The sequence below is a fragment of the Barbatula barbatula genome (genome assembly GCF_947034865.1).
Source record: "Barbatula barbatula genome assembly, chromosome: 13".
Taxonomy (NCBI): domain Eukaryota; kingdom Metazoa; phylum Chordata; class Actinopteri; order Cypriniformes; family Nemacheilidae; genus Barbatula; species Barbatula barbatula.
Genome location: NC_136776.1, coordinates 23,637,035 through 23,654,325, shown reverse-complemented (window position 1 = coordinate 23,654,325; position 17,291 = coordinate 23,637,035). Strand labels below are relative to the sequence as shown.

At 36.2% G+C, this 17,291-nt stretch overlaps 2 protein-coding genes across 2 annotated transcripts; one reads left to right on the top strand and one right to left on the bottom strand.

Moving 5' to 3' along the window:
- Positions 1-405: 405 nt before the first annotated feature.
- Positions 406-7,012, bottom strand: LOC306902726 (inactive tyrosine-protein kinase 7-like). Its single transcript, XM_079471542.1, has 5 exons — positions 6,646-7,012; positions 4,464-4,784; positions 3,534-3,797; positions 1,247-1,540; positions 406-524 (listed from the first exon to the last, which is right to left on the bottom strand). Exons 1-5 carry the CDS (start codon positions 6,686-6,688, stop codon positions 439-441), a joined length of 1,008 nt encoding a protein of 335 aa, XP_079327668.1. The 5' UTR covers positions 6,689-7,012; the 3' UTR covers positions 406-438.
- Positions 7,013-13,906: 6,894 nt separating this feature from the next.
- LOC306902729 (CD48 antigen-like) lies at positions 13,907-16,058 on the top strand. Its single transcript, XM_079471546.1, has 4 exons — positions 13,907-14,278; positions 14,568-14,891; positions 14,990-15,268; positions 15,346-16,058. Exons 1-4 carry the CDS (start codon positions 14,239-14,241, stop codon positions 15,522-15,524), a joined length of 822 nt encoding a protein of 273 aa, XP_079327672.1. The 5' UTR covers positions 13,907-14,238; the 3' UTR covers positions 15,525-16,058.
- Positions 16,059-17,291: the final 1,233 nt, after the last annotated feature.

Here is a 17,291-nt window from a genome sequence, read left to right as displayed (position 1 = left end):
ATTCTTTTCCATTTAAAGCTACAACCTGAAAAGCTTCATGTACATGAATAACAATAAATGTATGATTTTCAGCTGATGCTCTTTATAATTCTAATCTTGAATGTTAACCTGTATTCACTTTTTTTGTTCTTGTGCTGAATTAAAAAAACTAAAGATTTTACCTTTTCTAAAGATTTTAGGAGTGAGTTACCAGAAGTCAAAATAAAACCACACAGTAGATGTAGTCATTATATTTTAGTTTGAGTCCAAACATTCATATGTTGACCATGAAAAAGCTTTTAGACATTTTCAGTGTTATTTGGCTTGAACAGAGACACATTCATTTAACCGTGTTGTCTTCACACACCGCTGAAGTGCTGAAACTAAACACAGATGTCAAAACTCATGTCATTGAACGTTACTTACTATTCCTGCAGTGTTTTTTGTTATTTCAGATGATCAATTCATCATGAATATCCCCATCAGGATCAGTACTAGCAATGATCCTGGACCAGTTTTCTCCCCGTTTGACCTCTGACTGGATGCTGGTTAAAGAGAGACATGAGTTATCAGTGTAACTGCTCCTGTCAATCACATCTAAACCAACACATGTTACGATTGTTATAATATCACTGTAATACAGATCATAATTTATTACATATGTTTCCAAAACTGACAGTCCATCATTCTTCATCTGAACATCTACAAACTGACAACAAAACATGAAAGTATCTGTTAAATGAACACATTTTCTTCATGGCAATATAAAATAGTGTGTTGTTTAGTTACAGTGTCTATAGAGGTATTTAAACATGGAACTAATATCAGCTCGTCCAGTGTCAGCGTAACAGTTATCCAAATATCAAATACGAATATATATTTTACAAATACCTCACATATTACCATGTCAAAAATGTTTGACAATATTTATTTGATGTTTGTTGTCAGTTTTAAGTGTTTGTAAAGATGATACGTCTCAGCTGTGATGAAGAGAATAATAAAACTCATCTGCAGTGTAAATATATTTTTTTCTAATAGCTTCTACTGCAGTTATTCAGATTAAGACCCAGATTACTGCTCAGAGGTGTTCATCATGACAAACAGCAGTTACTATAGTCGATGAATTACTGTCATTCACACCGAACATCTGTTTAACATGATCTCTGTAACATTCATATTAAAGCAAATATAAATCTGTGTTGATATGATGTCACCTTAAGCTTAGATGTACAGACAATGATAAGATATATAAAAACAGGATATTCACCAGCAACATGAAATGTCTTGTGAATGTTTTTGCTGCCAGTGATGTATACATCATAACGTCCAGAATCTTCAGATCTGAAGCTTTTAATGATGAGAGATCCAGTCCAATCCAGATTAAGTCTGTTTGTGTATCTCCCATCAACATCATTATATGTGATGTAAGGGGCTGTTTTGTTTAAATGAACTATGAGAGTGTTTCCAAACTTCCACTGTATGTCATCATCTGTCTCTATGCGAGTAGCATTAGTGTGTAGAGTAACATCATCTCCCTTCATAAATGACATTTTCACTTCACCTGTATCAAAAACAAATACACAGAAAAAAACAGATTCCCAAACATTACACTTTATACACTTCATAATCTGTCACTTCAGTAAATAATCACCAAACAAATGTATTTCATTAAACATGTAACTTTATATATTTGAATAGTAATTTCTCATTTATGCAGCAGAACTGCTGATTTGTTTGGGTTCATAGACACATTTCCAGAATAACTAAACATTTTTAAAGTGATTGTTAGTTCATTTTACCAGTACTATCATACTTTAGGTACAATATAGCCTACAGTATTCACCATATGAAATAAATATGCACTACAGCGCCCCATTGTGTCTTCTATAGAGATGTGCAGTTATTGCGATGATCTGAAACAATCACGATGAGACGATTATTGAATAATCTTGACAGCCCTACTGAATAACATCCTGTGAGGTTAATCTGATCATTACATCTGTCTATGGAAAGAACAAACCGTGATCAGCTTCTGGAGTCTTTATAACTGTACAGGCCCTGCTTGTAAATTTGTGAACCCTTTAGAATTTTACAATAATTCTGAATAAATGTGAACCAAAATATCATCAGGTGTTCACTGAAGTGCTAAAACTAGTTGAAGAGAACACAAATGAAAATCAGACAAAACTAAACTCAACTTTTCCAGATGTGAACACACCCTTAGCCTTTACTCTTCACTCATCATCCTAAAAGATTTACAAGCAATTAAAAAACGATGTAACGATAGGCTAAAGAATCAATTATTTAGTTTCAAGGTCAGTTTATCTTATCTAAATGAATGGTTATCTTTTATTAATAGAAAATAATAAACTAATCTCAAATAAACTAGTTTGTAATATATTGCTATTTTACATTTTTATTTCTTAAACAATAAATATGTATAATTTTTAAACTAAAAATGTAAACAGATTAAGCAGAGATTACATTAACAGTGTCAAAAGGTCTTATTATAATGAATTCTATAGTCATATGTTGCATCGCATTATGCGGCTCACTTGCGGTAGACAGTCTAGGGCTTATAGAATAAAATATAACTTTATTGTCATTGTTAAGGGAAACAATGAAAAATAGTTTAGCAGCTCTTCTGTCTTTGTTGGGCTTTCACACCTGCTAGGAGAGGTGTGTGTGTGGACCAGGTGAGGTCGGCCGAGATTGTCAGGCTGAGGATCTTTAAGCTCTCTACCCTCTCTACCCCCTCTCTGTGTATGCAGAGGACGGAATCCTCGGTATATTTGGATTTCCTGACCTAAATCATTTCATTGGTTCTGCTAATGTTTAGGTCCAGATAATTGTAAGAGCACCAATCTGTGAAATGCTGAATCTCCTCCCTGTCTTGTCTATAAGCCTCTCACTTTTTTAATTTCTGTTGCTTTATTCATTTAATGATTAATTTATTTGTCTATTGGTACATTTAGCTATTTATTCATTTAAACTAAAGTCATTTTCAGCACATTAGTAAATCCCCTGTATGCAGAGCAGAAAGTGTCTCTCTCTCTCTCTCTCTCTCTCTCAAGTGCTTTCTGCCGCCATGTTGCTTTATTTGGTGAATTGTAATATCTGAGCTCCATCAATGATGGCTTGTCGTAGTTGTGTCGCAATCGCTTAACTCAAGAAAAGTCTTCACAGAGTTGATAGAACGAAGTCAAATCAGCTGTCCAGAAAACAAAAACTCAAAGTTACTCATGTCGATGTAAATCATCTCAGTTCACACTTTAACTCGGTTGAACCTCCTTATTGAAACGGGCCCCTGATGTAACAATTAATTTACACACATGTGAACTAAAAACTGGTTATTTAAAATCGTCATTTTGACTGTTAGTCAATTGCGCTCTCTGTCAGTTGGGCGCAATAGGAGGCGACGCGCACATTTATCGGGGGTGTAATACGACGCGAGATGTGAATCGGGTCATACACTTCCGGTTGAAAAACGGAAATTGTTCTATTTAATTTAGCGTGAATAAAGTTGCTCAAAACGTTATAAATAAGTCACTTACCACTGACTTTGACGCGGTATGTTCGGTATAAGGTGACACTACCGCCACTGATCGTCACTTCATATTCTCCAGACTGATCGCGTCTGATGTTTGTGATGTTCAGGTTTCCGGTCTGATGATTCACTTCACTGTTCTTGAATCTCTTGTCGTCATGGCCAGTTAAGACAGTGCCCTTGAACGTCCACTTCACATCCTCTATCTTTCCATCAGTAACAGGTAGAGTTATAGTATCTCCCTCCATCACTGACACTGTGTTCATTCTATCTGTATCAACAGTAAACACACACAGAAGAAACAGAAACGGTTGCAAAACAAAGACTGAACTTGAAATATTGACTGTAATTTCAACATAATTACACAAAATAAACATAAACTGTGTAGTCAAGCATTTGAGGCCACACTAAACAATGACATCTTCATATAAAATACAAAGTTGTGATTTAATAAAACAAATGAAACGTGGAAAATCATGTTTAGATAATGTGGGTCATGAGCTGCTGTCAGTAAAGCTAAAGATTAAAACACCAAATATTAAAACCATTTAAAATCCATGTTAAATATTTAATTTAACTTTATGTATAGATGTCCACAGTATTGACGTCTATACATGAAAGAGTTCAATCAAACTATCACTTATTCTCTTAAGATTAAATACTGAACTGAAACTTTATTTACTTCATTCAGTGATCACATTTAAAACACAGCCCTGCTGCTGCTGCTCGTGGTGTTAGTGTTTAAATGTTCTGATGTAGACGGATATATATTCCAGTATACTGCGTCTTAAAAAATAAAGATTGAATTTGACATCTTTCAACAAATAAAACATCAAAATTATTGTTCATATGATAAATCTTGATTAATCCAGAACAAATACCTGTTTTAATACATTGATGGCAGATAATGATGAAGAGAAAGACTTTAGTTACTCACCACTGACAGAAACTCTGAATGTCTTGTGTTTGATCCCTCCCATGCTACTGATCTCCAGTTTATATTCTCCAGAGTCTTCAGGTGTGATGTTTGTGATGGTGAGAGATCCAGTCTGACGGTCCAGCTCCAGTCTGCCTCTGAATCTCACATCCTCATTGGTTACTACTGGTGGTTTATTCTTGTTCTCTATATCAATGTTTGCTATTAATCTGTCTTTGAAACTCAAAGCCAGATCAGTAACTCCGATTAGGTCCTGGGGATTAATATGTAGAGTGACAGAATCTCCCTCTTTGCCTTTAACTTCTGTATCACCAAACACACCTGAGGAACACAAACTGATATTTAATCAAATATAATTTTATATAACACTGTATTGTTAAATGACTAGTGATGAATTTGTCCGCTGTTTTCAGCTTCATCATGGTGTTGATAAATGACAGTGTTCTTTATATCAGATGATAAATACAGTTATTTATTCAGTTGTCTACAGTAATGCTGTATTTATACAAGCAGCTCGTGTTACTGTAGATCTAGTCTCATACTGAAGGTCTGGCAGCAACGGCCGCTTTAAATGTCCAAAGACCGCCCAAGAGATCACATGACCGACAGATGAAGCGGTTAAACAGAGTACAGTGTTACTGTAGAATAATAAACTGTGTCATTATTTGTTTATTTGCAGACTGACTTTAGTAATATTGAACATACAGTAGTTAGTCATTCTCCTTATATGCTCAAATTAATCTCAATCTGGCAAAGATTTTAAAGTCCATGACGAAAGTTTTTAAATGTCTAAATATGACGTGTCCTTCATTTCATTTCCTATTTCATCTCATGTGTGACCACTGTAGTATTCTAGCAGAAATGTTAATAAACCCAATTTATTTTTATTCATGAGTAGTTTAAATAAACGGCATTAAAGAGTTAAATATCACACGTCTGTCAAATGAATAAATGTAAATCACACAGATATCAAACACACAGTCAGCAGATTTCCTTTGACAGAGAACTGTGATCCGCTTAAGAAAGTGAATGTCGTCCTAAATCTCTTTCACTTAAGTCACAACTCAACCAAATCTGTGCCATAATTCCACCGGACGAGAGTCATATAGTCTGTGTGTTATACGTCCAGCACAAGTTTAGGCAAAATCACTTGTTTTTAAAAATGTTCACAAAAAAATCTTATTTTTTTACACTTTGATGGAAATTTGATTTTTTCCATTTCTTGTGTTATTCCTTGTAAGTAAATCATTACAGTAATTTAATTCCTTTTCAATTCTCTAAGTTGATTTTGAAGGTCAAAATTTGTGTTTTAATTTAGTGTGCAGTACTATAAAAATCAGAAATAATGTCTAATATTAATTTCCCTTTAGATGATCACCATAGACAGTGGACTGTATACAGACAAAATAACCTCATTAGGAGATGTGATAATACATTCTGATAATCTGATAATACATTTACTTTAATTACTTTAAGTGTGAAATTTAATTTAATTTAATATTATTTCATATCTGTCTGGAGCTGCACACTGCTCGAGTGTTTTACTGTAAATGTGTTTTTTCTGTTATCCGGTGAAGAACGAAACCGAAAGTGATGAATATAAACGAGCAAGAATATAAATCATCGTGCGGGTAGACAGAACTAAACCTGTTAACACGTCATCGGTATATATGTGTTCATATTGCTGTAAAGATAATTCATCGATATCTGAGGTCAGATGAGGACTCGGCGTGTGTTTGAGGAACCGCACCCAAACCCACCGAGATAAACCCCCACAAAACCTGCGTAACAACGTCATCACCTCTTAAACACAATTACATCACATTCATTATTATTATTCATCATTATTGTTATGAAGATAAAACTGTAAACAATACAGTTGTGTTCGCAAAAGACGGAAATGAGATGCGCAACATCTTCTAATGTTTCTGAGAAAACTGTTACGCTATTGGTCCACTGCCAAAACCCACTTCCTCAAAGTATTAAACCAAAAGACTGAACATGGTTTAAAGAAAGTGTTTCATGAACACAAGCATGTTACACACATGTGTTTCTGCAGCATACACACAATAGTGTGTGTTTATATTAGAATAAATGAGAAAACTTTAGGATTAGCCAACAACAAATGCGCAGTTTCCTTTTCCGGCTTAAAGTGAAATGAATATAATAAATGTATATTTACCGTTCAGAAGAAAAGAACAGAAGAGTATTAAGAGATTCTTCATGTTGATGTTTGTCTGATGTTTCTCTCAGACGATCTGAGATCAGTGATACTGACGCACTGTAGCGGTCAGAACATGTCACGTGATCTCTGCAAAAGATGCTGCGCTACGTCACGCAGTTTAAACACGATGTCCTCACTTTACCCCTCAACTAAACACATGAAGCTTATTAACAGCGCAGATTTGAGCAGTAACTGTCTGTCTGCTGAAACACAGTCTGTAAACACGTCAGTCAGTGAGAGAGAGACACATAATATTAATGAACATGTGCTGCACTGTAACTCTGCAGTCTCGAGCGTCTCAGGAAGCGCGCCGCGCATGCGCTCTGCAGTTGTTGATGTCCTACCTGCGTGGGCTGCTACGCGGTTCATTCTGTTGTGTTTGGCTGCGTTTCTCTTTCCTTCTTGTGTTTCTCTTTCTCTCAAATGATCTCAGTGGAGGATGAAACATGTTTCAGTAACATTTTTAAATATCATAACAATAGTAATGTTTATTCTTTTTCATTTATATTTTGATCTACGTGAGTTTTGTTTATATTTATTGTGAGGGTCAAAGTTCAAACACAGACAGCGAAAAGAGCTAATCGTGTGGTTTAATTATTAAAGGATTAGTGAAGTGTATACGGCTGTGATGTTTATCATCCATAACAGAAGATGAATCTGAGCGCGGTGTGATTGTGACCTCTAGTGGCGAGATGAGGAAACTGCACTGCATGTGGTTATATTATAGAGGTGAAATATTATGAATATATGTATAGAGACAAAAGACACAATTTAATTCTGCGACTTATAGCTACATGTTTATAACATTCAAAGCAACTGTTGAACATCTGTACACGAAGCCGATTGGAACTCAAAGCGACATAAAGTTCATTTAGTGTGAAATGAGAAGTGAGAGCCGAGCAACACAAACACAGAATGAATGTGTGAAAAAACATCGAGGTGTGAGTTAAAGATAAAATAGCGAGTGAGAAGAAGAACTGAAACATACTGAACACGCGAACTATTCATGTCTGAGGCGAAAGGTTTTCTGTGTATAAAGGACGTCTGTTCCTAACATCTCATGGCCTGATTTTATTTCTGCATTAAATACATTCTGTTACGAGTTACAAGATGTCCATTAGAGTAAAATTATATGAAAATATATTGTATTATTGATAAACTAGAAAAGGCAGTTTTACAGCCATTCTAAATCTTCTAGACGTCTATAAACGCCGGACAGCGTCTCAGAGACGTATTGGAGATGAGCAAACAATAAAAGTGAACATGTCTTGCAGATGTAAATGCAGACATCATTGACGTCTGCCTGATGTATGTGTGCTATCAGGGATGTGTCATCACAGGTCCTTTACCGGGCACTTGACAGTGAAAACAATCATGGCCGCCACACTGAAGGGTCATTTTAAACCGAAGGGCTCAACTGGACACCTCAAGGGGCCTTTTGAAAGGGTTTTGAATGATGAACACTTGACTCTTTGTGTAATGACGACGCTTCCTTGTGCTGTGGAGTCTATTAAAGTCAATGTTGGAGTGCAGTGACCCTCATGAATGTGATCTGGACAAGCTCATAAGAATGATGATAAACATGGGTCAATAGTCTACAGGCCTGCTTTAATTGTTAAACTGTTCATTTAATTGACCCATTTTGGTGGAATATTCTTTTATAATGTTGGATATATTAGTTGTTAGAATAGTATGTTAGTCTTTAGACACCCATATGTTATATCTAATGTTTTATTTGATTAAACATGGTGACGTATGCAAGCCATTACTGGAGCGACGGCTCCGCCTAGCGACCACTTGTGTGCATTTCACTTTGACCTATTCCTTATCAGTTGTGTATATCAGTATATCAGTAGTTACTGTAATGGAACATTAACTTATTTATTGTTATTATCTGTTGTATAACAGAAACCATAAACAAACAAACCCAACGAATGTAAACATCTGCACTGTAAACATGTTTGCCAGTTATGCTGTTTTGCCAGTGACTTACTGTAGATTTATATTCATCAAATTTGTTTAAGGATAAATTCATATTATACATTAACAAGTATTAAAAAAAACATAACCGCCTCATGCAAAGCATTCTGGGAACCTACTAAACATCTTAGAAAGAGCTGTTTAGACGTCTCGTCTACATGACATCTGACAGCACATGTCTCTGAGACGTATTGCAGATGAGCAAACTATGTATTGCAGCTGTAAATGCCGATCTCAAATGGACATCTGCCAGATGTTGTGTGCTATTAGATCAGATAGATATAATAAAGGAGAATAACGTATAAAAACACTTTTGTGTGTCGATTCTCAATATAGAGTAGACTCAATATATCAACTCCTTTTCAAATCCCATCATAAGAATTATCTTTTTTTCAAACCACACAACCTGTTTCTTCAACACTAACATACAACTTTCTCAACCATTTTATGTAAAACCTCTCCACACTTTAGGATTCTTTTCTTTGCAACACTCAATCCCACACATTTACTCATTTCTTTTGTGTTGACTCTCTTTCAACATTTCTCCTCTTTTCTTTTCCTAAAGCGTTTCAACTGTCTCTTATAGTCTGTATCACCTGTCTTGAATAAACGTCTCAGCTGACATCAGTTGCCCCATAAGAGTATTGTACGTGCCAAACATCCCCAGAAGAGGCCGAAATACAGACATAAAGTGAGTTCAAACAGTGATTGAGCTCAGTTAGATTATACATACAGAAGAACATCAAAACTCATTCACACTTATATATATATATAAGTATACATATATATATATATATATAAGATCTCACCTTACATTTAACAAAGAAAACTCCTGTTCTTTCAGGGGTCAACATAGATCCTTCTATGTTAAGCAATATATAAAAATAAAACCAATGTTAAACAGTATAAATACCATTACGATGGTAAAATGAAGTTTCACAAAACTCTGATCTGTTACAGAAGCAGGTCACAAGAGATGAAACATTTCACATTTTCAGGACAACCTCAAGAACAAAGTCAGTCACACCAAACAAAAATACATGTTGTTTGCAAAAAAGAACGTATGCATTATATATTATGTAACATTACCCACAGTGAAGAATGTTGTGAATCCTGCAATATTTACATCCAAACTTCTGTCATGATCTGTATCAGAATATGAGCGGTTGAATTAAGAGGTCTATTATACGTCTGTCTCTTTCTCCTCTTCTTTACGTGTCTCTTTGAGATCACACAGACAGAATCACAGGGGTTATTAGATCATGGGATCTCACATGGACATGACTCACTGAAGCTACACGAACATAACAGAAACTTTATGAGCGAAATTGTCGTGAACGTGGTGGAAGAACCCAAGTGCAGGCAGCGGAGATGAATGGGTAAACAGACTTTAATTATAAATACAAAACAAACACCCACGATGGGGAAAAACATTAACCAAACTAAATATCAAAATACAAAACAAATACTTCCCACAAGGGGGGCAAAAATAAACAACCAGGAAAAACAAACAAGGAACTTGGAAATATACATACAAGGTACAGGAACATGGAACACTAAGTACAGTGCAGGAAACATATACACGCGCACAGGTACAGGTACAGGTACAGGTACAGGTACAGGTACAGGTACAGGTACAGGTACAGGTACAGGTACAGGTACAGGTACAGGTACAGGTACAGGTACAGGTACAGGTACAGGTACAGGTACAGGTACAGGTACAGGTACAGGTACAGGTACAGGTACAACGAAGGAGAACAAGACACAAGACAATAGACAGACTAACAAAGGAGATCACAATGGGCAGGTGTGGGTAATGAGACACAGGAGGAAAGCTATACTAGGAACGAGAGGGGCGGGGCCAAATGACGAGACTGGAGAGAACACATATTAAGTCCAGATTGACAAAAACATGCTTCTCTCCACATAAAACACGTGGGTCTGTCATGATCCTGCCACTAGACTAGAAAATCAAGACAAGAGAAGGCAGAATCATGACAGAAATCCACACAGAATGATTTCATTGGCTGTTTTAAAGGAGCTTGTCAATAAACAAATGTGTATATGTTTCCATGTCCTCATGTACGTGTCTATAAATAGTAATAATATGAAAATGATAGTGTATATGAAGAGTTTGGTTCCAAAATGAGAACTCATGTTTTAAAGATTTTCAAACATCATGTTTTTTATTGTGCATTTCATTTCATATCAGTCAAACTGCAGTTGGTTTGTTTTAAGCCATAATACCTCAAAAAATACAGCTAACTTACACAATAAAAACACGATAACATAATAAAAAACATGTGCAGAAAGATGCGTTTGTTGCCAGTGTCAGTCACTCACTCACTCACTGACATTGACGCAATATATCCTGCGTTATATCAAACTTCTGTTGTTGATTTCTATGTTATATTCTCCAGATTGATGGCTTGTGATGTCTGTGATGTTCAGGTCTCCGGTCTAATGATTGACATCAATGTTTGTGAACCTTGAGTCATTTAAATCAGTGCCATTAAGCCTCTTCTTCACATCATCTGTGTGTATGTGAGTGACATCAGTGTGTAGAGTAACAGAATCTCCCTCCATCACTAACTTCACTTCATCATGGATTACCAAACACACACACACACACACACACACACACACACAAAACAAACAGAAACACTGTTGTAAACAGTTCCAAAACAGACACTGACTTTATAATATTGTCAGTAACTTCCACATAATCACACAAAATACACATGAACTACTGACCCAGTCTCTGGGTTTGGGTCGGTCTTTATAGATTTTCAGAACTGTATTTGAAAATTCCCGTACTGTTCAGAATATAAGACTATCAGGAAACCCAGGACTGAAGCCACCAATAAAATGCTAACAGACATAAAAAAGACTCAAATCTGTTTGTCTCTCTTGCAAACTACAAGACTACGATAAGATTTCACTTCTCTTTTAATTACATTTTGGTAGGCTACATGGTTTTCACATTGAGATGAATATCCTGAATAATATGAAATTGTACTACAGGTTATTTTGATGCTACGCCGTAGAATTTTCGGTCAGAAATTAACCATAAAATTAAATAAATCCCCTTTCAAATGACGTATTTACCAGTTTTTTCTTGTAACCTTGACGTTTTTAAATATTATATTAAAATCTGAAAAAACTGTACAAACTGACAGGATTTTTTTTGAATTATATGTGGATAATAAAGGAAAATAATTTAAAAAACAGTGTTTGGTGTAAAGTGTTTTTAAAGTGATTGTTGGTACATTTGACTATAGTATTTAACATACTTTGTTTACAATATTTACGTACATATACATATATACAATAATATATACAATATGAATTATTTTCAGCAAATTGCATTTCCTTGATATGAGAGAGAAAGATTTGTCTTTATATATTTTGAAACAGGGTCATCTTATATTCGTGACAATACGGCATGTTCTGATGTTAACATATATCCCAGTACATTTTCTCCGAAATGTGAATATAACTTTGAGGTTTGAATTCAACATCTATCAACAAATCAAACACTAAAGCTACACTGAATGCAGATCAAGATCACATTGAAAGACTCACCAATGACAGAAACTCTGAAAGTCTTTTTTGTCCCTCTGTTGAGTCTAATCTGCACCTGATATTCTCAGTCTGACGTCGTGATGTTTGTGATGGTGAGATCTCCCGTCTGATCCTTCACCTTCATTCTGTCACTGATGATCTTCTCCTTGAAAGCTATTGACATCTCATTTGTTTTGCTATTAAACGTCCACAGTATCACATCATGTCTCTATATGTCAGTGTGTAGAGCGACAGAATCTCCCTCCATCACCATCAGCATCTTCACTTCATCTTGATCACCAAACACACCTGAGGAAGGAACACAAACAGTTTTTGAAGATAGATAGGCTAAACTTGTATAAAGTGGTATCGTTAAAGGACCTTCCTCCTCTAATGCAAATCCATTATAACTCTGGGGTAACTTTCAGGAGGTTGATTTAATTCATGTAGAACAGAAGAGCATGAAGAGATTCCTCATGCTGATGCGCACTCGGACTGTCTGAGATCAGTGGTACTGATGCGCCCTCGTCACGTGATCTCTGCAAATGATGCTGCGCTATGCCAAACTCTTTTCTCAAGTGTCCTAAAATGAAACCCAAAATAAGGCACGAGACTGAACACAATCTTTAAAACAATATTATCATCTGAGACAAGTCCACATACAGAGACTTCTGAACTCGGTATTACTGTTGTTCTGTCATGTGTGTTAAGCGCAGGTGTGGTATTGTGACCTCTGGTGGTGAGATGAGGAAACTGCAGTAGATGTGATGACAGCATCCATGTGTAGCGATTATATTAAATGAAGGTGAAATATGAATCTCTTATGAATGGAAACGAGTTCTAACATCATTGATTTCCTTCTGACAGTGTGTATGTGATTCGTGCAGTCTGGCTGCTCAGTTTACAACACACTATAAACTTTTATTTCAATGAACAAATGCATTTCATCATTATCTTAAGGTCAATAACATTATCATCAGAGAGTGCAGCGTGTTTTATTTTCTTGTGTGCATGAAGTGGTCTGCTAATGGAACTCAAAGAGACAAAGATAAAGCTCATTGAGTGTGAGGTGGGAGCTGAGCGACACAACCACAGAATTAAGTGCGAAAACAACATCAGGTGTGATCTCGGTGAACTCTGTACACCTCAGGTCTAATGCTCTCAGATAAACTCATGCAATGCCTCTGAGGATTTCAGACGTGTTCAAGACTTTATGTTTCAGGATCTGGGACTTAAGCATCATATTTAGGCTTTATCGGAAACAGATGTTATTTTAAAATAACTCGCATCCAATTCATCTTTATCTGTTTGAAAATAAAGAGTGAAAAGATTGACTCCCAAATAACACACAAAGTGATGAAATGCATTGAATCGGTTGTTTTGGTGTCGGATGTGCAGAATGAGATCTGATTGTGACTTCATTGCGTGTGTGTGAGTCTGTGCCTGATGCTCAGTCACTGAAATGAAACCTGTGGTCAGTTTATTCAGGTCAGTGTTATACTTCAGTGACCCACATGAATTTGAACTGTTGTCTTGTGTGGTCAAACTCCTGAATGTGTTGCGTGTTTGCTGTGGGTTTCTGGCTAAACAAGAGATTTATTGTCTTACTGTCTGTCAGATTTACTGTCTTATTATGCAGTGAATCCATCAGCTGTTATTTGAGGTTTAGATATTTCACACATCCGCGTCTGTGCAGAAGTGGCACTTCTTTTACTTTCTATGCAGCTCTATTGTTTCTTACATTACTTTTTTATTGCATGATCATTTGCGTATACAAGAAGAATGGACGCAATACCACTATATTAAAAAACATGAATTTAGTAAACAGTGTTCTGGTAAAGTGTCTCGGAGCGCAGGGCGCGTTCGCGGGCGCGCACTTGTCACGGAAGCGCGCTGATACTTCTGACTCCAAGTCGACATCTCGTTTGATTCACGAAGGCGATGAAACGCGATTAAACTCCACTTTTATTCCTTCAGCAGCAGTTTGTATTGATTTTACTGTTGAATATGATTCACGCGCTTATTCTGATGTGTTTTTGTCTTTTGGGTAAGTGTACAGTACACACGTGTTTATTATTCATTTTCTGACGTCACGTTTGATATGTTTTATTTAGTAATGTTATGACGACCTGAGATGCCCTGCGTAAACATATATATGCATTTAGTTTTAATTTTTGCGCGTTTGCTGCTCTTTTAGGATGGGCTTTCATCAGCCCATTCCTTAACGTTTCATTTGATGTTAAATTACAGCTTTGTGATAAGTTACAGACCTATTCATTGTTTTTAACATCAATTAAGTTTAAAATATTGCAGTACTAACACAAATCTGTCTGCAGGTGTGTTTGGTGACAAAGAGGAAGTGAAGATATCAGTGATGGAGGGACATTCTGTTACTCTACACACTGATGTCACTCACATACAGAGAGATGATGAGATCGAGTGGAGGTTTAATAACATCCGCATCGCCAGAATCAAGAGATCAGTGGATATTAATCCCTCATATGATGAGACAGATATATTCAGAGACAGACTGAAGATGAACAATCAGACTGGAGATCTCAACATCACAGACGTCTCATCTCAACACTCTGGACTTTATCATCTCAACATCTTTACTGGGAATAAACAGAAAGTCAAGGCTTTCAGTCTTACAGCTTATGGTGAGTTGGACATTTTGACTTTGTTTAATTTGTTTGCAGGCTACAAAGCTATATAAACTATATACTCAATTTCCTATAATGGTTCTTTTGTTTTTCAGCTCCTCTGCCCACTCCTGTCATTGCCAGTGACGTATCTCACTGTTCGAGCTTAACATGTGTGTTGTTGTGTTCGGTGATGAATGTGAGACACGTAACGCTCTCCTGGTATAATGGAAGCCACACCCACTCCAGCATCAGTGTGTCTGAACAGAAGAGCATCTCTCTTCCTCTGGAGGTGGAACATCAGGATACAAACACATACAGCTGTGTGGTCCACAATCCCATCAGGAACCAGACCAAACATTTCTGTCTGGCTGATCACTGTCGGCCGTGTTCAGGTCAGCAGTGTCTTATCTCAGTTACACTAGTTATACCTGAATGATTGTTTTTTTTAACGCAGTTTATTTTTCCACAGACGTGGTCAATGGTTGTGGAACTGTTGAATTTGTGGTACTGCGATTGGTCGTCACTGCTGTGATAGGCGTGGCCGCTGTGGCTGCTGTGATTGTTCTGAGTTATGACATCAGATCCAGAAGAGATGAAGAGAAGAGAAAATCACACACATCACCAACAACAGCATCGTCTGATGAATGACGCAATAAAACAACGATACACATTTATTCATGTTTATTCATTTTATTAATGCTTACTTTAGTTTTTTATTTCATATATGTGGCAGTTCTCGCATCACTTAATAAAGATCAAATGCAAAATAAATCAAATGCATCTTTAAATGTTTGAAAGAGTAGACCAGTTAAACTCCATCCCAAATAAAGATGATTTAGAAAGAAGGACTATATGCTCAAGCTAACTGTAGACAATGACACTTGCGATACTTTGACTTCATACGCTGATTGATTTGCGCAGCGCTGTATAAAGTTGAAGGATTTCTTCTGGTTGATTTCCGTACCTCTTCTGAGATTTTCGTGAGTTCTCACTTCCAAAGACTGTTTTTAGTTGTATAGCCTAGCCTTTCATTATTTGTTATTTAAAGTTATATGAAGGTTTTTCATTATCATGATATACAGGTTACATTTTCTTTAAACACTGTTTAATAGCTGCTTAAATTATCAAAAACTACATGAAAACTACATGAATAAAAGACATGTTGGTCAGCTTTTATTAGTTATTAAGAGACTACAGGTTTGTGATGTAAAAGTGTTTGTGGTTCATGTTTACAGGACCGGAAGAACCCATCACACACATGCACACACACACACAACCTGTTTGTCCATCTATCAGATAAAACCACATTTATGTTTCTCAAGACCACATCTGGTTTCTCGCTGACTCACTGACTGATTTAAATACAAAACCAAGAGCAACATTTTCCAGGATGTGTAACAAAACTCATGGTGCACATTTAAAATATGTTTGTTCATTCTACAGCTGAACTGAGGAAAGCCACTATTTTTAAACTCTTATAATAAGAAACCTACATACAGTTAGTTAACATCTGTAGATAAGCTGATGAAAGCAGGACAGAAGTGTTAATAAACTCAATACCAAGTAACAACACGATCCTTTTTTAATTTCAGATGACTCAATCATATATCATGTGGATTTAACTTTTAATTAAATGATAAAGTTCATGCATGCCTTCACGTCAGTGTTTGTCTATGCAGGGGCGCAACTACCCAATGTTAGGGGGGTATGCAGAAACAGTTTTGGCGCCCCCCCTGCTAAATAAAAAAGTGTGCCGGACATCATCATGTATGGGCTTGAAATAATAAAGGTTTATTTTAAAAGTATATCAGACAGCTACTGTAAGCCTACCATAATTATATGGTATATGGACACAAATATATAAAAATGTATTCATGGAAATTCCTCTGCCATTTCTTTCTTTAATTTATCTGTTGGTATCAAACTCCCTCTACACTTCCACCTAATGTACCTGTTGCTTTCCTGATCCACCATCCTCACACCTGAATAAAAAGAACTCGCTGTTAAATATAGCAGCCTAAATTAAATGTTTAAATCAGCCTATGGCATCAGATAAGACAACTATTATGCAGTAGGGTTGTGCTGCTGTTGAAATTACATTATCATTTGGGATTTTAAAAAGTACAAATATGACACATACATATAGAAAAGTCCTTACAAGGTCACATCTCTCTCTCTTTAAAGGTCTGTGCTGATACATATACATACATACATACATACTCATTTAGCACGGATCTTTAAAGAGAGAGAAATGTGGCCCTAATAACAGCTTCCGTGTCACCCAGCAGATGTAAAGTAGCCTGTATGTCTGACAGCACAGCTGAGCTAACATGAAGCTAATGGTAAAATAAAATTAAATGATAAACCAGCCTTATTGCATAAGTAATGTTTTCCAGCTTCTAGTCATTTATCGTG